The sequence below is a fragment of the Populus trichocarpa genome, chromosome 5, assembly GCF_000002775.5.
Source record: "Populus trichocarpa isolate Nisqually-1 chromosome 5, P.trichocarpa_v4.1, whole genome shotgun sequence".
NCBI classification, from domain to species: Eukaryota; Viridiplantae; Streptophyta; class Magnoliopsida; order Malpighiales; family Salicaceae; genus Populus; species Populus trichocarpa.
Window position 1 is genome coordinate 2768977 of NC_037289.2, and position 22778 is coordinate 2791754.

Here is a 22778-nt window from a genome sequence, read left to right on the forward strand (position 1 = left end):
AAGGATATTGCATTATCATAGTCAGATGGTCCATGTATGCTCCAATGATTATAATAACAAGGATTTAAAATATTATAAAGGAGTTCATCGGTGGGTTTATAGGCTGATATGCATTGATACTATATTGTCCAGCTGATTAGTTCGAACTGAATACACCTAGCTGTACAGCTGCTACCAATAACATGCAAGGCAAAAAAGAATATTAACATTATCTGGAACCACACGTGCAAAAAGTTTAATCTTCTTAGCATGTTGGAATCTTTGAGCAAAGGCATCAAAGTCCTAGAATAAGGTTAACTAGCTATAAGCTACTAGAGTACCAAAAGGAATCTGCTTCAAGCTTCGACTGTTTCTCAGCTGGTTGTTGACCACAGATGATTTTAAGAAATTCCTCTCCCACTTTAACCTGCCCCATGTCATCAAGAGTTTCACGTAACAATCTACGGCTGCTGAAAGGGGGCAGCACTGTCATAGCCAGGTTTTCCAAATGTGTTCTGATGATAAGATGGATATCCATAATTATAATGGGAGCTCAACTGAGGGTTTGGTGGGCGATAACCAGCACAATTGTAGTGTCCGCCAGATGGATTTTGATTTATAAAAGGACCTTCTGCTCGCTGATGAGGGACAGGCACCAACTGTGCAAAGCCAGTGTTTTGAAGTGATGGCGCTCTTAGAGGAACCTCTGGTGATTTAGCAATCCGAGGGCGCTTATTTCCACTCTGGTGTTGTTCTTGAGGGTGCTTATCACTGCCCTGGTACTGCGCTTGACAGCGTTTATTTCCACCCTGGTATTGTGGTTCAGTCTTGGGGATTGAGCCACAAGGTGATGCACTGCTTGAGGAGGGGGAGACAACTGCACTTCGGGTAGTGGAGGCAGTAATGGATGAAGTAGTGGCGGGAGAGGCAACTGCTATTGGGGTAACAGCGGCTGCAGCTGTTGTGGAGGGAGAAGTGACAATGATAGGGACAACTGGATTAGCAATAGCGGAAGTAGTTGGGGCAAGAGAGGTGACTGTGACTGGGGAAGCAATGTAGGCAACAGTTGGAGAGAGGGAGGTGACTGTGATGGGAGCAGTACAGGCAGCCATCGTGGAATTGAGAGCAGGTTTAGTGGCAGAGACAGATTTGGACGCCAGGACAAAGGCAGAAGCAGCAGCTTTTGGGGCCAAACGTTTGTTCTCACTCAGATTAGGCTGAGTAGAATTGCTTCCCAGGTTTGGTAAATTTGTTTTCCCAATTGAAAGTTGTCTTTGGACGTCTTTTATTTGTTGCTTGAGGGTATTTGGTGAGAATACAGTTTCAAGCTTGTAATCTTCAACGCATTTCAGTACAACCATTAGGTCAGCTACTCTTCTCTTTACAGACTCAACCTGTTAGCAAGTTTTAAGTGTGAGCATATAATAACAGATGGATCATACACAAGAGAAGAGGTTGACATATTGAAGGAGAAAGCCAGAAAAACATACCAGTCCTTTAATGGAATTGCTGCTCCTCTTAATTTTTCTGGCTGCAATCTTGGAACCACTTAAGTAATCCCTCAAGATAGGTCCCGGTGGGAACTGATTAACCATCTCAAATGCAAAAATGAATCTGATAGCTTCCATTGGCTGTTTCTTTAAGATAAGAATTTGAATGAAACCTGTTATATGCATGCAAAAGAATAGTTACAAGTTATATCACGCTCCAGTAGATATTTCAAATGAAAATAATAATTGAAAGAGAATCGAATCAATTAATTTTCACCAGGCATTAAAGAAGTCGAGGGCCAAATTGAAAGGAAAAACTGGTGTGCTTCAAGCCATGGATTTAAGTGGATTTCCCAAGGCTAATTTGGCTATACGATGCTTAAAAATTGACTAGTGATGCTAGCACTAGCAGAAGATTATCCTTGACCTTTACCACTCTTGACAACACCGTAACAAATGACTATAAGCTGAACACTAAAATAGGCCTTCAATTGCAGTTACATGCATTTCTGCTCCAAACACAGGGTATATAGTGCATTCTCCATGCAATACAGGATTCATTGACTTACCACCAAAGAAAGCTTCAAAACGACCAACTTTTTTAAGAATTTCCATGATTTTCCACTATCTTGTATTTACATAACAGAATCTAGAGATGTGAAATAAACTATAAATTTAATCACATACAAGTTTCTGCCAATACCAAGTATAGAATAGTTATAATTCATTAATAGGATGGTAGTGCAGAAAAAGGATTACTAGATTACAGACACATAAGAAAGCAAAAAAATCATAGTGAGCACAAGGATTAGAAACTTACCAGGAATTTTATCTCCTAGTTCAAGGACACGAAAGAATTCAGGAGTCTGCTTATTTCGAGCAATAATCACCAAACGGCTTATGAGCTCATCTGAATCAAAAGCAGAGGCCAGTCCATAAGCAGCCAAAAGATAAAAAAATCCCAAAACATCCATATTGTGGAAACCATCCACTGTCATCTTTGTCATCCAAAGAAAGGCAAGTTTCGTTGCTTCTTTTCTCACATGGGGTTTGATTGTTGGGGATATTTTCATTAATTGCTCAAGCAAAAGATTGCAACTTCTTTTCACAACAACCTCTTTGAACTCCACATCACCCTCCCTCAAATGGGGTGGGTAAAACCCTTCCATTGCATCCAAAACCAGCTTTGCAGGATCCGAGGAAAGTCCCAAAGCAATAGATACCTCATTCTTCATCTTCTCATCATGTTTACAACGCTTATTTAATAAAATTTGCAATGCCTTTCCATCCATTTTCACTGAAAAATGTAGGTTAGCATCCATAGAATAATCTACGGTCTCCGACTTCACACGAGCATTACAAGCATCAGCAACTTGTTTCTCCTTCAACTCAAACTCCTTAATTCGCTCCAAGCACTTCTTATTTTCCATTTCAACTTCCCGTAACTTCTCTTCTAGTTCCTTCTCCTTCAACTGAACCTCTTCAATTTGCTTCCCCTTGAAATCAAACCTCCTACACCGTTCCTCCAATATCTTCTCCTTCAACTCAACCCCTTCAATTATCTCCTCAACCTCCCTGCTTTTCAACTCAAGTTTTCTAAATCCTTCCTCTAATTTCCTCCTATTCAATTCAACTTCCTCGCTCCTTTTGCCAACATTCTTCTCCATCAATGCAATCTCTTTAACCCTCTCCTCAACCTCCCTGCCTTTCAATCCAAGATCTTTAAGCCTCTGCTCAACCTTCCTATCTTTCAATCCAACCTCTTTAAGCCTCTCCTCAACCATCCTATCTTTCAATCCAACCTCTTTAAGCCTCTCCCCAACCTTCCTCTCTTTGAATCCAATCTCTTTAAGCCTCTCCTCAACCTTCCTATCTTTGAATCCAATCTCTTTAAGCCTCTCCTCAACCTTCCTATCTTTGAATCCAATCTCTTTAAGCCTCTCCTCAACCTTCCTATCTTTGAATCCAATCTCTTTAATCCTCTCCTCCACCTCCCTACCCTTCACCTCAACCCCTTTTCTCCGTTCCCTAAACTCGTCATCTTTCACCCTAACTTCCTTAAACAGCTCTCTAACCCTCCTCTCCTTCTCTTCAACCTCTCTAAATCTCTTCTCCACCCTCTCTTCTCTCAATGCAACTTCTCTAAACTCTTCCTCCACTTTCTTCTCCTTCAACTCAATTTCATCATACCTTTCTCTAACTTGCTGCCCAAAATTTATCTCTTTCAACTCAAGCTCTCTTCTCCACTCCTTAGAGTTCTCTTCTTTCAACTTAACCAAAATTTCCATTTCAAGTTCCTTAAACCCCTCCAGGAGGTGCTTCTCCTTCAACTCAAGCTCTTTAGCTTGTTCGAAAAACCTCTTGTTTGCCAATTCAACTTCTTTCAACTGCTCTTCAAGATGTTTCTCCTTCAGTTCAATCTCCTTGGACTGTTCCTCAAGTTTCTTCTTTTCCGACTCAATTACCGTACACCGCTCTTCAAGTTGCTTTTCCTTCAATTCAACCTCTCCAACAAACTTTTTATTCCCCAATTCAGCTACCAGGCGCCTTTCTTCAACTTGCTTCTCCTTCGACTCAAGCTCTTCAAAAAACTTCTTAATTTTCTTGTTTTCCAATTCAACTTCTTTCTGCTGCTCCAGAAGTTGCTTCTCCTTCAATTCAAGCTCTTCAAAAAACTTCTTAATTTTCTTGTTTTCCAATTCAACTTCTTTCTGCTGCTCCAGAAGTTGCTTCTCCTTCAATTCATGCTTTTCAACTAACTTCTTTCTCTCCGATTCAACTTCCTTGCACCTTTCATCAAATTGTTTCTCTTTCAATTCAAACTCCTCTATAAACTTCTTGCTATTCATGTCCTCCGATTCAACTTCCTTTTGCTTCAATTTAAGCTCTTCAAAAAACTCCACATTTCTCTTCCTCGCCAATTCAATCTCCAAAGCCCTATCCTCAAGCCGTCTCTCCTTCAATTCACACTCCTTAAGTTGTTCCCCAACCTTCAACTTCACCCATGCAACTTCCCTGCGCCCTTCATTCAGTTGCTTCTCCTTCAACTCAAACTCTTCGACAAGCTTCTTCCTTTCGACTTCAATTTCCTTTTGCCTTTCCTCAATTTTCTTCTCCTTCAACTCAAACTCTTCGACAAGCTTCTTCCTTTCCACTTCAATTTTCTTCTCCTTCAACTCAAACCCTTCGACAAGCTTCTTCCTTTCCACTTCAATTTTCTTCTCCTTCAACTCAATCCTTTCAACAAGCTTCTTCCTTTCCACTTCTATTTCCTTTCGCCTTTCCTCAATTTCCTTCTCCTTCAACTCAATCTCATCAACAAACTTCTCTCTCACCAACTCCTCCCTCTCTTCAACTTCCTTCCGCCTCTCCTCCAACTTCTTCCTCTCCAACTCAACCTCTCGACGCCGTTCCTCAAAATCCTTCTCCTTCAATTCAATCTCTTTATAATGCTCCTCAACCTCCGCGTCTCTCAACTTTATAAACTCTTCGCACCGTTCTTCAAACTCCTTCCACTTCGATTCAACTTCCTTCTCTCTCCCCTCCAGTTGCCGTTCCTTCGTGTGAAGCTCTTTGGCGCAGTCTTCGATGGAATTGAAAGTGGAGTCAAAGTGAGTTTGGAGTTCTTTCCATTGAAGAGTGAGTAAGAGAAAGGAAGAGGCTTGCTCGTGAATTTCATTGACACTTCGGCTGAAGTTTTGTTGCCTTAACTTAGTGAGCTTCAACTCGCTGCAAATCTTCTCCTCCATTGAAATAGGAGACGAAGCCGTAGCGCCGCTCACTGGAGTGGATGGGATACGACTAAGAAGCTGATGAGGGTAAAACGACAGGTCGTCGTCAATTGGTTAATTAATTTTTGAGCAAATCATAATCACTATTAATATGTTGGGAAAACCTTAATAATACCCCGTATATGGACCCCGGTTTACGATTTTGAAATTTTTTAAAATTTATTTTTAGTCTTAAATTATTATTTTTAAATTATTTTAATATATTGATATCGAATTTTATAAAAAAAATAAATATCTGATATATTACCGAGCGAAAAACATTTTGAAAAACAATATTTATTACATTTCCAAACAAACTCTTTCAAAATAGTTTCACGTAAAGTTATTAGACTTAACTCACCCTATAGCAACCTATTTATAGCTCGGGTCATGAATTATATAAGTTAACTAAATTGAAAGATTCAATTTTTAAAAAATAAAAAGTTTAAACAACATAATTTTGATTTTTTTTGTTTTCTATAAAAAATAAACCAGATGTTAATCAAGTTTTGAGACGATTGTATTTTTCATGCAATCTATATGCTCTATATTTTTGTTTAAAAGTTTAAATCATAGTTTTGAAACTTGGGCCGGCCCGGCGGGTTGACCCGGCCGACCCGGAACTGGAACCGGGCCAGGTTTAAGAAAAAATTGAGAAAGGCAAAACCTAGGGTGACCCGGCGACTCGGTCAAAAACTCGGTTGCAACTTGCTGACTTTTTTTTTTTACTAAAACGACATCGTTTTGATTTTAAAAAAAGAAATTGACCCGGTGACCCGATCAAAACCTGGCACCCTGGCCTTGGACGGGGTCGAGTTTAAAAGCTATGTTTTAAACTATTAGTTGCAATTTCGAGATATTATGTATATTATTCTCTAAAATATCAATTCAAATGAAAGTTATTTGAACTTACAACTCATATGATGAGAGGTGATGAAATTTAAATTTGTGATCTTGTGATCAACAAGAAACTTAATACGTTATTAAAGAATCATTTTAATTTAAAAATTTTAGTAATAAAGTTAGGTTTTAAGATATAATTTATATTATTTTCTAACATGTATAATTATTATTATGGTATATATGAACATAAATTTGTTTTTTTTTAAGTTACCATATATAATCAAGCAATTCATGTACACCATATATATATATATATATATATATATATATATATATATATATATATATATATATATATATATTATTTTGCACTATTAGCTTATCATTTATGTTTAACATAAACTTGTTTTAAATTTCTTTATTTCTCATGTTATATGTTTTTTTCATATAATTTATAATACCATTATATAAATCGGTAGCAGGCAGACATCTAAAGAATAAAATCATATATCGACATAAAATCCATGTTTTATTAAGCTATTCGAAACTGAAGGTTGAAAGACATAAAATCCATGCATTAACATAGGTTGAAAGTTTTTAATGCATTCTCATGCCCTTTTTGTAATTTTAAATATATTTTAAAATATAAATCCAAAAAAATACATTTTTAATGCATTCTCATCATTTTCATGATTATCAAAGTTTTTTAAAAAAATTTAAAAAATTATCCGAAGGAGTAGCCATTTTCTTTTGATTAACAGCCGAAAGCAAAAGGAGGGGGACAGAAAATCTAAAAAGAAAAACAAAAAAAGAAGGAAGACTTTGGAAAAATAATGGATTATGCTGCCGATTATCAGTTTGTAATATTTCTGAATTCTGACGCTGATGTAAATAAATATTTTATTACGGATATTTTTAATTTTAATATTGATAAATATTACATAATAAAAAAAATATATGATATTTTTAATTTTAACATCAATGAATAAACCAATAAAATAAATTTTATAACAAAGCATATATATTGTTTTGTATTTTTTTCAAGAAAAAAAAATATGTACATACTTAGATTTGCATTTCAGAGATCAATTAAATAATGAAATAAAATAAAAAGTATGAGAGACCCATAAATAAATTCAAAAAATTCCATGAATGTTTTGAAAATTTCTAATATCATAAATGAACTTATTTAATCGTTATCAAAATAAAATAAATTAATGTGATTTGTCAAATACAACCTCGACGCAAAGTAAATTTAGCTGGTTGGGCCTGAGATCCAGGCCAATCCTTAATTTCTTTCTATTTTTGTTATGGACTGGGTTTGACTCAGCTTGTACGGGCTGATAAACTGGACCCAACCGGTCTAGCCTGGTAACGGATCCAAACCCGTGACCGGGCTGTTCACTGTGCATAATTATTCACGCATGCTTTGGACAGTGACAGGTAATTATATATTTCTAAGGGGGAAGGGAAAACGAAAGCCTACCTGCGTAGCTGGGAACGAAGCCGAAGATGATGGTGTATTGGACGATGCTCTCTCTGTTCCTCTTTTCGTTTGTTTTCCCTCTGGTTGTTCTTTTCTTTGGCTCTGTTTTCTCTGTTCGTGTTCTCTGGTCCCTCTCCCTCTTCGTTTCTGTCCCTGTTTCTGTTTGTTTGCTTCTCTCTCTACTGGTTTTTTTCGGTCTTCCTCTCTCCCTGTATTTGCTCCTCCTTGGTTTCCTTCTGTTTTGTGACTCTGTCTTTCTCCTTCGCGTCTCTGTTCCCAGGTTTCCTCTGTTCTTCCCTGTTCTCTCTTTCACTCCCTCTGTCCCTGTGTTGTCGTTCTTCTCTGTTTCCCCCCTTCTTCCCTCTGTTTTTTTCGTGTTTTTTCTCTCTCCCCCATTCTCTTCTTTTTTCTTGCTTTAAAAGCCAGAGAATGCCAAGCGTTCGTGCATCGTGGGGGCGAGGGGGAGACGTGGTCCATGAAACGGTTTTGGTGCCTTTACTGCTGAAACGGTTCCTGAGGAAGCAGGCGATGAATAGTTTTTGAAACGGCGCCGTCTTCTACTCTGCAATGGCTATTTAAAATTTGCCCCACTGAACTTATGACATTTAACAATTGGACCCCTATTCAAGAAAAATCTCTTTATAATTTTGCCCCTGGATTAATTGCAATTGAACACCTGAATTTTGGCGCCATTTACAAAACAGTCCTTGATTTTTAATTTAATCAATTCGGTCATTAATTGACTCTTCAACTTTTAATTCTTTTAAAATTACCCCTGAAAAAATCAATTAAGCTCTTGATTTGATTAATTAAACTAATTCAAAGTTTAATTAAGTCCTCAAACTTTTAATTTATGTTGTCTTGACCCAAATTTCAATTTATTCTTCATTCATTTCATCATTTTTTATTCATTTATTTCATCATCATTTTTCATTATTTTTATTAAAAAATAAAAATAAAATAAAACGAATAAAAAATTGGGTTATGACAGTTTTCTCTTTTTATAATATTTATGATACAAAGACATTGAAAAATTTCATTTTCTTTTGGCTTTGCGTAATAAATTGATAAAGAAAAGTAAGCATGAAAAATGACTTCTGCTTCTTTTAAGAATCTTGTAAACTTTGACATCAGTAAATTGACACACGACCTTCGCTGAAAGAGTTAAATCGAGAAAATAGTCATTTGAAAGGCAACTTTCCTTGTCAAGAAAAATATATATTTTTTAAATAATCTAATTGTTATAGACGACTTGTCCAATAGTGAAAAATACAGCGATTTTTTAAAAATGATCTAATTGTTTTAGACTACCTGCCCAATGATGAAAAATACGATGATTTTTTTAGAGTGGTCTAATTGTTCCAAGTGACCTGTCTATTGGTGAAAAATACAAAGATTTTTTAAAAGTTGTCTAATTGTTCGAGACGACCTATCCAACGATGAAAAATACGAGAATTTTCTAAAAGTGGTTTAATTGCTCCAGACGACCAGCTTGATGGTGAAAAATACGAGGATTTTTCTAAAGTGATCTAATAGTTTCAGGTGACCTACCCGATGGTGAAAAATATGAGAATTTTTTAAAAGCGATCTTGTTGTAATAGGTGACCTACCCATGATAAAAAATACAAAGATTTTTCATAATGGTCTCATTGTAATGGATGACCTACCTAGATGAAAAAATACAAAGATTTTTCAGAAATAGTATCATTGTAATGGGTGGCCTACTTAAGTGAAGAATACAAAGATTTTTTAAAAATAGTCTCATTATAACGGGTGACCTACTCAAGTGAAAAATATAAGAGATTTTTCAGAAATGGTCTCATTGTAATGGGTGATCTGCCTAGGTGAAAAAATATAAGAGATTTTTCAGATATGGTCTCATTGTAATGGGTGACCTACTTAGGTGAAAAAAATACAAAGATTTTCCAGAAATGATCTCATTATAATGAGTGACATTCACAGGACAAAAATTTCTCAAAAGTGAAAAATTTTCTAAAGCATTTTTAATTCTTGGCTATTTTGAGGTAGCCTTCATTTTAATGGATCTTATCAGAGGTTTCTCTTATATATCTTTGCAAAATACATTGTTCAATGTTTCAGAGTTAGATGATATGCATGCACTTTTATTTGATTTGAAAAATAAGCCTCCATTTCATATGAACCTTCTTTGTTGCATGATTTATAATATCTTGCTATTTTTTATTAGAGCCCTCTTGGTCGCTTGATTTTTAGTCCACTCGAGTTGTCTTATATAGGTCTTTTCCAGAATATTTGCAATTTTACTCAGCTCAGCTTTTATCATGCCCATCATGACCCATTTACTCACTAGAAATTCTATGTTTTGTTGATCAATTTGAGAAGATCATTCATTAATTCATTGTCTCACTACCAACGACATTCAATGTTACTTGTTGAAAGGACCAAACAACATTTTGTAAGCAAGAATGCCCCTCATTATCTCGTTGTAAGAAATTTTCTTTCATTTTTTTTTCATTACTCGAAGAAATCAAATCCCCTTCTAAGCACAATATTGCCTCGTTGTATGGGTCATTGCCTCTAAGTGTGCTTTGTCAGTGACTCAAACAAATAATGGTTCTGATTAACACTTCTTTCCTCTTTTTTTTTTGGTTTTGGTGAAGGAATATTTGTCTAGAATGAATCATGAAATCTGGATCTTGCACTTTGAAAACAAAAATTATTTTGATGTATATTTAAAACAATTTGCTTTTGAAATCTTGCAACTCCCTAGTTATTTTTCTTGGAAAGGAGATGATTTATTCTTGTGTTGGCGATATTATCATTAGTGAAGGTACATCACGAGGTGACCTTCTACTTTTGTGGGTTTCAAATCGGAGAGCTCGAGAAAAAACTCGAAGTTTTGTTTGAGAAAAATTTGTTTCTTTTCGAACATTTATTTTATCAGCATGAATAATAATGAATAGTTTGTTCTCAATGTCATGACTTCTATGAAAAAATATTTTTTTTCATTTTAAGAGCATCATTTATTGTTCTGAGTCGCTTGCTTCCTCAGATTGAAAATGACTTCTACAAGCATATAGGCATATAACGTAGGTTGTGGTTCTTGGCTATGAAAGAAAATGATTTATAAGGCTAAAAAATTAATCGATTGTTAGGACCAATTGATTAACCGAATGTCCAACTCGGGAACCCTATTCCTATGCTAGTCGGATTTTTAGGGACTTCATCAATTTGATTCTGTATTCCAGACTTGATGTCATTTTGGTTTCGTATTTTAGTCTGTCCGCATTGATGCTAGACTTGATTCATGCAACAAGTTTTTTTCTGTCATTCCTTTCAGTTGACTTGCTTGATGCATTGCACGTTTTGAAATGCATCAGGACTGTCTATGAGCAGAATATCTTCAGCTAAGTGAGAGAAGTGTTATAGTTTCCGCACTGCCCCTTTGGTTGAATTGTGAAGTTTGTTTGTCTGTGTTTTGGTTCCTCGGCCTGTGGATTCACTCTTTGTATTTTGTTAGACTGGTGCGGCTGCTGCTTTATTCTTTTTCCTTTTTTTCCTTATATTTCACTTTTTTTTTACTTCTTTCCACTGGAATATCATTTGAGTGGTATTTTTTCTTGACTTTCCCATCAGTTTTCTTCTCTTTACGCCGTGCTTGGCTGCTGCTCTATGGGCTGTTCATTTATTCCAAGTGTCATTAATCTGTCAGTTCGATGTCTTTTCACTACTCTGAGTTTGATGTCTGCTCAATGGAGGAGGTTAATTATTTGATTCTATAGGACTTTCTTCTAGGAAAGACTTTAGCTTCTGCGAGACATTGTCTAACTTGTGTGCGAAAAAAAGGAGAGTGAGAGAGCTAATGAAGAAACCGTGTTGTAGATGAAGTTTTCGAGCAGCTCCGTCAGGATTTCATGCTCTTTCTTTCTTCTTTTTTTTGCAGTTCTTCGTGTAGCCCCTGCTGTTCCAACATCAGATTCCTTCACTAACCACTTGCAGATGTTTCGCTTTTGTTCCTTACGGCTTATTTTGTTGTATCAGTTACAAATACTGATGTTGTGCTGGTATTGCAACCATAATTTGCACCCGACACGCTTAATTCTCCACCTTTTTTGAATTGTTAAGACATCGTGCTAATAGCCTACTCCGTATGGCTGATCAGTTTATTCTCAATGCTTACCAAGTTTTTTTTATTTCATTTTATTCTGTCCTATCATCTTCTTTCGTGTTAGAATCCGAGGCATCGCGCGGGCAATTCACCTGGTGGTCTCCGAGGCGTCGGGTTATCATAATCAGGTGGTCCATGCATGCTCCAATGACAACAAGGATTTACAGCATTATAAAGGAGTTCATAGGTGGGTTTATAGGCTGATATGCAGTGATGCTAGATTGTCCAGCTGATGAGTTCAGACTAAATAAAATTCTAATACAAGTAGATCAAACAATATCGAATTCCTGACAGATGGGGTAAAATTGTCCTAGAGAACCGAAGGAGAAAAGACATGAAAATTTGAAAACCGAAGAACAATAGCAAGAAAAGACAGGCTCTTGCATTTGTTATCCCAAATCTCCAAGGTAACCAGACCATCAAGTCGATTATATACACCAAGCTGTGCAGCAGATAAGACTACCATACAAGGCAAAAAATAACTATTAACATTATGTGGAACCACACCTGCAAAAAGTTTAATCTTCTTGGCACGCTGGAATCTTCGAGCAAAGGCATCAAAGTCCTAGAATATAAGGTTAACTAGCTATAAGCTACTAGAATACCAAAAGGAATTGTCACTAAATTGCTAATTTGCTTCAAGCTTTACTCAGCTGTTTGTTGACTACCGTGATGATTTTAAGAAATTCTTCACCCACTTTAACCAGCCCCATGTCATCAAGAGTTTCCCGTAAACATACTATGGCCCCTGAAAGGGGGCAGCACTGTCATAGCCAGGTTTTCCAAATGTGTTCTAATGATAATATGGATAGCCATAATTATAATGGGAGCTCATCTGTGGGTTTGGTGGGCGATAACCAGCACAATTGTAGTCTCCGCCAGATGGGTTCAACTATGGTGCACTTTGATTTATAAAAGGACCTTCTGCTCGCAGATGAGGGACAGGCACCGGGTGTGCAATGCTAGTGTTTTGAAGTAATGGTGCTCTTAGAGGAACCTCTGATGATTCAGCAATCCGAGGGCGCTTATTTCCACTCTGGTGTTGTTCTTGTGGGTGCGGGTGCTTATCACGGCCCTGGTACTGTGCTTGACAGCGTTTATTTCTGCCCTGGTACTGTGCTTGACAGCCCTGGTATTTTGGTTCAGTCTTGGGGATTGAGCCAGAAGGTGATGCACTGCTTGAGGAGGGGGGGCCAACTGTACTTCGGGTAATGGAGGCAGTAATGGATGCAGTAGAGGCGGGAGAGGCAACTGCTATTGGGGTAACAGCGGCTGCAGCTGTTGTGGAGGGAGAAGTAACAATGATAGGGACGACTGGATTAGCAATAAAGGCAGCCATTGGGGCAAGAGAGGTGACTGTGACCGGGTAAGCAATGTAGGAGGTGACTGTGATGGGAGCAGCTGAGGTAGCAGTACAGGCAGCCATCGTGGAATTGAGAGCAGGTTTAGTGGCAGAGACAGATTTGGATGCAAGGACAGAGGCAGAAGCAGCAGCTTTTGGGGACAAACGTTTCTTCTCACTCAGATTAGGCTGAGGAGAATTGCTGCCCAGGTTTGGTAACTTTGTTTCACTAATTGAAAGTTGTCTTTCGACATCTTTTATTTGTTGCTTGAGGGTATTTGGTGAGAATACAGTTTCAAGCTTGTAATCTTCAACGCATTTCAGTACAACCATTAGGTCAGCTACTCTTCTGTTTACAGACTCAACCTGTTAGCAAGTTTTAAGTGTGAGCATATAATAACAGTTGGATCCTACACAAGAGAAGAGATTGACATATTGAAGGAGAAAGCCAGCAAAACATACCAGTCCTTCAATTGAATTGCTCCTCCTAATTTTTTTGGCTGCAATCTTGGAACCACTTAAGTAATCCCTCAAGATAGGTCCGGGTGGGAACCGATTAACCATCTCAAATGCACAAATGAATCTGATAGCTTCCATTTGCTGTTTCTTCACGATAAGATTTTCAATAAAACCTGTTATAAGCATGCAAATGAATAGTTACAAGTTCTATCACGCTACAGTAGATATTTCAAATGAAAATAATAATTGATTGAGAATCGAATCAATTAATTTTAACCAGGCATTAAGGAAATCAAAGGCTAAGTTGGAAGGAAAAACTTGTGTGCTTCAAGCCACGGATTTAAGTGGATTTCACTAGCAGAAGATTATCCTTGACCTTTACTACTCTTGACAACACCGTAACAAATGACTATAAGCTGAACACTCAAATAGGCCTTTAATTCCAGTTACATACATTTCTGCTCCAAACACAGGGTATATATGTAGTGCATTCTCCATTCAACAAAGGATTCATTGACTTACCATCAAAGAAAGCTTCCAAAAACGACCAACTTTTTTAAGCATTTCCATAATTTTCCACTATCTTGTATTTACATAACAGAATCTTGAGATGTGAAATAAACTATAATTTTAATTACATACAAGTTTCTGCCAATACCAAATATAGAATAGTTATAATTCATTAATAGCATGGTAGGGAAGAAAAAGGATTACTAGATTATAGACACAGAAGAAAGCAAAAAAATCATACTGAGCACTAGGATTAGAAACTTACCAGGAATTTTATCTCCTAGTTCAAGGACACGCAAGAATTCAGGAATCTGCCTATTTCGAGCAATAATCACCAAACGACTTATGAGCTCATCTGAATCAAAAGCAGAGGCTAGTCCATAAGCAGCCAACAGATAAAAAAATCCCATAACATCTAAATTGTGCTGATCATCCACTGTCATCTTTGTCATCCAAAGAAAGGCAAGTTTCGTTGCTTCTTTTCTCACATGGGGTTTGATTGTTGGGGATATTTTCGTTAATTGCTCAAGCAAAAGATTGCAACTTCTTTTGACAACAACCTCTTTGAACTCCACATCACCCTCCCTCAAATGGGGTGGGTAAAACCCTTCCATTGCATCCAAAACCAGCTTTGCAGGATCCGAGGAGAGCCCCAAAGCAATAGATACCTCATTCTTCATCTTCTCATCATGTTTACAACGCTTATTTAATAAAATTTGCAATGCCTTTCCATCCATTTTCACTGAAAAATGTAGGTTAGCATCCATAGAATAATCTACGGTCTCCGACTTCACACGGGCATTACAAGCATCAGCAACTTGTTTCTCCTTCAACTCAAACTCCTTAATTCGCTCCAAGCACTTCTTATTTTCCATTTCAACTTCCCGTAACCTCTCTTCTAGTTCCTTCTCCTTCAACTGAACCTCTTCAATTTGCTTCCCTTTCAAATCAAACCTCCTATACCGTTCCTCCAATATCTTCTCCTTCAACTCAACCCCTTTAATTATCTCCTCAACCTCCCTGCTTTTCAACTCAAGTTTTCTAAATCCTTCCTCTAATTTCCTCCTATTCAATTCAACTTCCTCGCTCCTTTTGCCAACATTCTTCTCCATCAATGCAATCTCTTTAACCCTCTCCTCAACCTCCCTGCCTTTCAATCCAAGATCTTTAAGCCTCTGCTCAGCCTTCCTCTCTTTCAATCCAACCTCTTTAAGCCTCTCCCCAACCTTCCTATCTTTGAATCCAATCTCTTTAATCCTCTCCTCAACCTCCCTACCTTTCAACTCAACCCCTTTTCTCCGTTCCCTAAACTCGTCATCTTTCACCCTAACTTCCTTAAACAGCTCTCTAACCCTCCTCTCCTTCTCTTCAACCTCTCTAAATCTCTTCTCCACCCTCTCTTCTCTCAATGCAACTTCTCTAAACTCTTCCTCCACTTTCTTCTCCTTCAACTCAATTTCATCATACCTTTCTCTAACTTGCTGCCCAAAATTTATCTCTTTCAACTCAAGCTCTCTTCTCCACTCCTTAGAGTTCTCTTCTTTCAACTTAACCAAAATTTCCATTTCAAGTTCCTTAAACCCCTCCAGGAGGTGCTTCTCCTTCAACTCAAAGCTCTTTAGCTTGTTCGAAAAACCTCTTGTTTGCCAATTCAACTTCTTTCAACTGCTCTTCAAGATGTTTCTCCTTCAGTTCAATCTCCTTGGACTGTTCCTCAAGTTTCTTCTTTTCCGACTCAACTACCGTACACCGCTCTTCAAGTTGCTTTTCCTTCAATTCAACCTCTTCAACAAACTTTTTATTCCCCAATTCAGCTACCAGGCGCCTTTCTTCAACTAGCTTCTCCTTCGACTCAAGCTCTTCAAAAAACTTCTTAATTTTCTTGTTTTCCAATTCAACTTCTTTCTGCTGCTCCAGAAGTTGCTTCTCCTTCAATTCAAGCTCTTCAAAAAACTTCTTAATTTTCTTGTTTTCCAATTCAACTTCTTTCTGCTGCTCCAGAAGTTGCTTCTCCTTCAATTCAAGCTCTTCAACAAGCTTCTTCCTTTCCACTTCAATTTCCTTTCGCCTTTCCTCATTTTTCTTCTCCTTCAACATTATCCCTTCAACAACCTTCTTCCTTTCCACTTCAATTTCCTTTCGCCTTTCCTCGATTTCCTTCTCCTTCAACTCAATCTCTTCAACAAACTTCTTTCTCACCAACTCCTCCCTCTCTTCGACTTCCTTCGGCCTCACCTCCAACCGCTTCCTCTCCGAGTCAACCTCTCTACGCCGTTCCTCAAAATCCTTCTCCTTCAACTCAATCTCTTTATAATGCTCCTCAACCTCCGCATCTCTCAACTTAATAAACTCTTCGCACCGTTCCTCAAACTCCTTCTCCTTCGATTCAAATTCCTTCTCTCTCTCCTCCAGTTTCCGTTCCTTTGTGCGAAGCGCTTTGGCGGAGTCTTCGATGGAATTGAAAGTGGACTCGAAGTGAGTTTCGATATTTTTCCATTGAAGAGTGAGTGAGAGAATGGAAGAGGCTTGCTCGTGAATTTCATTGAGACTTCGGTTGAAGCTTTGTTGCCTTAACTTAGTGAGTTTCAACTCGCTGCAAATCTTCTCCTCCATTGAAGTAGGAGACGACACCCTAGCACCACTCACTGGACCGGAGGGGAGACTACTAAAGAAGCTGGTGAGGGTAAAACGACAGGTCGTCGTCAATTGGTTGATTAATTTTTGTGCAAATCATAATCCATATTAATGTGTTAGGAAAACCTTAATAATACCCCGTATATGGCCCCTGCTTTGCGATTTTTTAAATTTTTTAAAAAATATTTTTTATTTTTTAAAATTATTATTCTTTTAATAATTTTAAATTATTTTAATATACTAATATCAAAAAACAATTTTATAAAAAAAATTAATATATTATCAAATAAAGAATTTTTTGAAAAACAAAATTTATAACATTCCCAGAAGGCTCTTTAAATGCAATTTACCAGATTGAAAGATTCAAATTTTTTTTAAATAAAAAATTTAAACAACATAATTTTGATTTTTGATTTTTGTTTTTTTATTAAATTAATGTTGACGTTATTTTTCAATATAAATCAAAATTAAAAGAAAAGACAAATGATAAACGCACTAAGTGCAAGTACATTTAGTTAGTGTCAGCTGGCACGTGCACGTGCACGTGCACGTGCTTACATAGACTATATGTAATCAGTGTATTTAACAGCTCAGGACTTTGGCATGTGGAAATGATTGAGAAAGCAGAAAGTAAATGGTTGCTTGTAAGCGTGTTAAAAGTTATGTATGAATTTGTAAAATATATTAAAATAATATATATTTTTTAAAAAATATTTTTAATATTATTATATTAAAATAATCTAAAAATATAAAAAAAATTAAATTTTTTCATAAACGTAGTTCAACTCCACTGCTCAACACGCTCACAGAATTATCCAAGGGAGGAGCCATTTTCTTTTGATTAACAACCGAAAGCGAAAGGAGGGGACAGAATCTAAAAAGACGAAAAAGGAAGACTTTGATAAAATGATGGAGGGAGTGCCATTAAATAATTGAGGGAGGAGAAATAATTGAAAAACAACAACACCCACTTCTTTTTAAACATTAAAATAGTATTTTATATTATAATAATTTTAAATTGTTTTATATTTAAAAATTTATTAAAATAATAATATTTTAATTTTCAATATGAGACATCAGCAAATCAAAATATAATTCAAAAATACTAAAATAAATTAATTTATAGCAAAAACATTTAATTTTTTAAAAAATACAATGCCATCACAAAAACAAATATTACCTCAAAATATTTGAGATTGTTGTAGGTATGTAGTGTAAGGTATTTTTTAAAATAAATTTTTTATATAAAATGTTTTAAAATAATTGTTTTTAGATTTTTTTATTTTAAATATTAATATATTAAAGTAATAAAAAATATTAATTTAATATTTTTTCGAACTAAAAATATTTTTTAAAAACAGTAGAAAACACCCCTCGAAACAGCTTTTTTATTATTATTATTATTTTTCAATGACAGACTCCCCACTCCTTTAATTTTCAATGACAAAAACATGTCCGTCTCTCTCTCTCCCTCTCTCATTGACAAATAAAAGCCAGCCATCTCTTTGATCCCAATCCAAAAAAAAAAAATAAAATAAATAAAAAGACAACTAACTCCACCTACCATGAAAAAACAAGCAAAAGTTATTGGCTAAAGTTTGAAAAAAAGGCAGAGAAATAAATAGTAAGAGGGGGAAGCATGGGGAAAGATTCCCTCTGTCGCAGATGAAGATAGATTAATAATATATTTAGAGAATGTTTAGAAACGTGGTTATGAATGTTTTTTAAATAATTTTTCGTGCTGAAATGTATGTTAATAATATTTTTTTAATTTTTAAAAATTATTTTTAACATCAACACATCAAAACGATTCAAAACATATAAAATATATGAAATTTTAGCAAAAAAAATTAAATTTTTTGAGAACATGGTGCAAAACGGTTTCTTAATTGGAGTAGTTTTTTAAAATATTTTTTATTTAGAAATATATTAAAATAATATTTTTTAATTTTTAATTTTTTTTTATATCAACACATTAAAATATCTAAAAATAAAAAAAATAATTTAATTTAAAACAAGAAAAAAAATAAAAAAATTTAAATTTTATTAAAAACACTTTTAAAAAACAAAAAATCATCAACCTCCACCGCTCTCCGTCACTTGAAAAACATTGTCTTCTACCGATATTGACACTGTTTTTCAATATGATTTCAAAAAATGCAAAAAAAAAAATGTATTTTCAACGAGATTCGGCCAATTATTTTCAATCCATTTGCCTGTTTTTTCATATTTACGAAAACAAAAAAATTAAAAGTAAAAAAAAATCAGAAATTAAAAAAATAGAAAAAGAAAAAGAAAAAGAAAAAGAAAAAGAAAAAAACAAGAGAAAACAAAAATTTTGTGAGCAAAGTGGATGAAAGAAGAAGAAAGAGAGGGACTAAAGTTAAAAGAAGAAAAAATACAATGAAGGCATTATGTAGTGGGATGAGTAGGAAACCATGAAATGAACAGATAAACGGAGAGGAACGAGTGCGGCCAAGAAGTGACAGAACCACCCCTGAAAACACAACCTTACTCAGCTTCAAAAATTCCGAAATTTTTACCTAAGCTTCCTCACGTACTGGAGATAACCTCAGAAAAATTTCATAAAAGAACTCCCTTCACTTGAGCCTGGATCACAGACCTGAGACAGTAGCTTCTGCAATAAGCTTCTCCAGGACAGCAGCTGTGCAACAGCTCTTCACTCCCATGAACCACGAGTTTCTCCAATTATAGAAATCCCCAAAATTTTCCCAAGGTTTCCTCACATTTATTTCAACTTCCCAAAAAAATTTCATCCCAAGATTCTTTAATGTGTTGATGTTGTTTTTAAATCGTCAATTTGTTTTTTGGTGAAATTTGCATGTGCATGCCTGATTTTCGTTGTGCGCTTAATTTTCATCGTGATGAACTTTGCTTATGAGTTTTAGTAGTGTTTTTTACATATAAAAAATAACAAAAACATGAAAACATAGTAATTAATTGCTGATAAAACCTTTGGCTGAAAATATACAAGGAAAAACATGTAAGCCACGTAGAGTTTTTTTTTTTTGTTGTTGTCGCTGGAGATTTAGGCAATGAGAATGACTCGCAACAAGCATATGCAGATGTTAAATAACGTAACTGTGCTATATATGCTGATATTGCCACCGTTTGATATGTTAAACAATCTCAAAAGAAAGCTCAGGAAATTAAGAAAGTGCTTAATTATAAGGTGAACTAAAATACATATAGAGGCAGTGAATGCCAGCAAAAGAGTCCGTAGACACTGACAAAAGGCAAGGTGTGATCAGGTGAATAGCAGAGTGAAAGCCATTTTTCCAAAAGTAAGGAGCAATCTATACCAAGCGAGTTAATTATCCCGTGTCAAGAGCAAATTGTTAGTGTCAAACATGAATGGCACCAGGGCGCGGCTGACATAAATATTCAAAGGCTGAAATCATGTCTTCGAATATTGAAAGGAAAAGATTAACCAAGGTCATCCTCCTTGTATATATAAAAAGCATCAAAGGCTATACCATGCCTGCATAAAAGAATGCAAGAGCTAGCCGTGATGAACGAAGGGCATCAATAATGAACCAAAGTCAACATCGGTACACTTTTTCCATGAAAGTCTAAGCAGAGCAATATTAAGCTGGTATATGAGGCTCGAGATCAAGAGATGGAGAAAGGTGTGCACTTTCTTCAACTCCATATCGTTTTAGCTTATAGAACATGGAAAAGGGTCCTAAGAACTAAGAAGTCCATCTGAGAATATATATAAAAAAAAACTAAAGAGCTGGGTGAATCCAGTACTGTACATCAAGACATGTCTAGGTATGGTCTTCATGTAGTTAGGTGTGGCTATGCTTGATTTTTAGCTTGGTTTTGCTTTGTTTTTTTAGTTTCTGTGAAGTACATCCTTGCCATGTTATGTCAATTCATTATAGGATGAGTAGTTGTCATGTCTGCCATAACAATCACGTCTAATTTTCAGTTTAGTTTTTGGTTTTTTTAGGGTTGTGTATGTTTGAGTCTATTTGGGAGACTTGAGGATAAGTTCTTACGCAATTTCCTCTCTTTTTTTTCTTTTTTTCTCATTATTATTTTCTCTTTTTTTTTTTTTTAGTTTAACGTGGGTGTCCGGGCCAGCTTGCGCGTACCTCGACTAATTCTACGGGTCCTGAAGTTAACAACCATGTAAGCCTCTAGTGGCCATCATATAAGCAACCACAAGGCTCGAACCTGAGACCACAGAGGAAGCAAACCTCTTGATCCCAAGCTTTTACCACTGGGTCACCACCTAGATGGTTATGTCGCTCCGATTCGTAAGGTATTTTTGTTTCTCTCTCTTAATCAGTACTAGTTTAGCTCTACCTGGATTCCAATTACTGTCTTTTATTGGAAGGTTCCTATTATTCTTTCTTATCCCATTGTCGTGTGTTGATTGTTATGCTCTTCTTCTTTTTTTTTTACTTTTGTTGTTGTGTTATATATCTTTTTTGCAGTTTTTAATTTGGCTTTGCTCTTTTTGCTATTTTGTTTTTTTTTTATTTTTGGTTTTTCTGACAATTTTTACTTGCCTCGACTATTTTTATTTTTTATGCAGAACTCTTAATCACATTGTCAAGTTAGCCTCAATAAAGATAAAATACAAACTAAAAAGATAGAAAAAGTAAATTTGATAAAACTCTGACCTAGAAGTAACCTATATCTAATAACCAAGAGTATTAAAAAAAACTTGAGCTCATATATAACCTTATACCTAAAAACCTAAAATGTAGAAATGACACTACAAAACTGGTTAATTTTCGATAAATCAGATATACGATCTTTTTCCTTGCAAACAAATGATATTTTACCACAAATAATAAAAAAGAAAAAACTTACTGTTATTATCACCAAGCTGTCAATATTTACATATCCAAAAACATTATATAATCTCCTCTAAATAACTGTAATTGATTACTTTTAGATTGCAAGCCAATGGACCCAAATTAAGAATTAATTAACATAAGTTCAATAATGAATAAATCCTTAAATAATATCTAATAACTAGAACAAAACCTTATTAAAAATAATTATTCAACATCAAATAAATAAATATGAATAATAAAAACAAAGTTTTCATGTTAGAATTTCTCCATATAGCCAAAATCTCTAACTCTCTTGAGTGGTGTTTCGTCAAAAATTTTAGTGTAGAAATTCAATTAGAACAATTTGTTTTGATTGCTAGAATTTACTTCCTTATATTACCTTCTCTATCTCCTTAATGTGCTAGAAATACCTGCAATACAAGAAAAAGAAATCCAAGAAAAAGATCTCCTTAAATGCTGCAACATCAAGTTCATGTGGGACCTGGAATTCTTGTAAAATATGTATTTCAATTCTTTAATCTCTTATAGCTCAAGCTCATGTACAAGTTTAGAGCCTAAATAAACCTCGTTTAATCTCTTTTTGATATCCACAATTAACCCATTACAGGTCTGGATTGATTGGATCGAAAATAGTTAAGAAAGAACACTTTGAAGACAAATTTATCAAAGCAATAACAACAACTTCAACTAATTTAAATAATATGTTACTGAACTTTAATTAACATGAAAGTTTAACACAATATAGTTTTATGGATCTAATATTTTCTTGAAGACTTTAGCTTCTGCGGGACATTGTATAACTTTGTGTGCGAAAAAAAGGAGAGCGAGACAGCTAATGAAGTAACTGTGTTGTAAATGAAGTTTTCGAGCAGATCCGTCAGGATTTCATGCACTTTCTTTCTTCTTTTTTTGCAGTTCTTCGTGTAGCCCCTGCTGTTCCAACATCAGATTCCTTCACTAACCACTTGCAGATGTTTCGCTTTCGTTCCTTACGGCTTATTTTGTTGTATCAGTTACAAATACTGATGTTGTGCTGGTATTGCAACCATAATTAGCACCCGAGATGCTTAATTCTCCACCTTTTTTGAATTGTTAAGACATCGTGCTAATAACCTATTCCGTATGGCTGATCAGTTTATTCTCAATGCTTACCAAGTTTTTTTTATTTCATTTTATTCAGTCCTATCATCTTCTTTCGTGTTAGAATCCGAGGCATCGCGCGGGCAATTCACCTGGTGGTCTCCGAGGCATCGGGTTATCATAATCAGGTGGTCCATGTATGC

At 35.6% G+C, this 22778-nt stretch overlaps 1 protein-coding gene and 2 long non-coding RNA genes across 11 annotated transcripts; 2 read left to right on the forward strand and 1 right to left on the reverse strand.

The window, feature by feature from the left end:
* Positions 1-89: 89 nt before the first annotated feature.
* LOC127905340 (uncharacterized) lies at positions 90-16772 on the reverse strand. 9 transcript variants are annotated; one of them, XM_052452988.1, is made up of 5 exons: positions 16139-16772; positions 15663-16063; positions 2290-3827; positions 1470-1642; positions 90-1373 (listed from the first exon to the last, which is right to left on the reverse strand). In XM_052452988.1, the coding sequence occupies exons 1-5, from the start codon at positions 16637-16639 to the stop codon at positions 441-443; spliced, it is 3546 nt and encodes a 1181-aa protein (XP_052308948.1). In that variant the 5' UTR covers positions 16640-16772; the 3' UTR covers positions 90-440. The 9 variants fall into 9 exon arrangements, with proteins under 9 accessions (XP_052308948.1, XP_052308945.1, XP_052308947.1 ...); XM_052452985.1 differs by lacking the exon at positions 15663-16063 and adding an exon at positions 4625-4663 and having other exon boundaries at positions 2290-4570; positions 16139-16771; XM_052452987.1 differs by having other exon boundaries at positions 15663-16772.
* Positions 2631-14929, forward strand: LOC127905342 (uncharacterized). Its single transcript, XR_008059242.1, has 2 exons — positions 2631-2779; positions 14782-14929. It is a non-coding gene; the product is annotated as an uncharacterized LOC127905342 (long non-coding RNA).
* A 2387-nt stretch (positions 16773-19159) lies between the features above and the next one.
* Positions 19160-22665, forward strand: LOC112327643 (uncharacterized). Its single transcript, XR_002982008.2, has 2 exons — positions 19160-20310; positions 22411-22665. It is a non-coding gene; the product is annotated as an uncharacterized LOC112327643 (long non-coding RNA).
* The last annotated feature ends 113 nt before the right edge of the window (positions 22666-22778 follow it).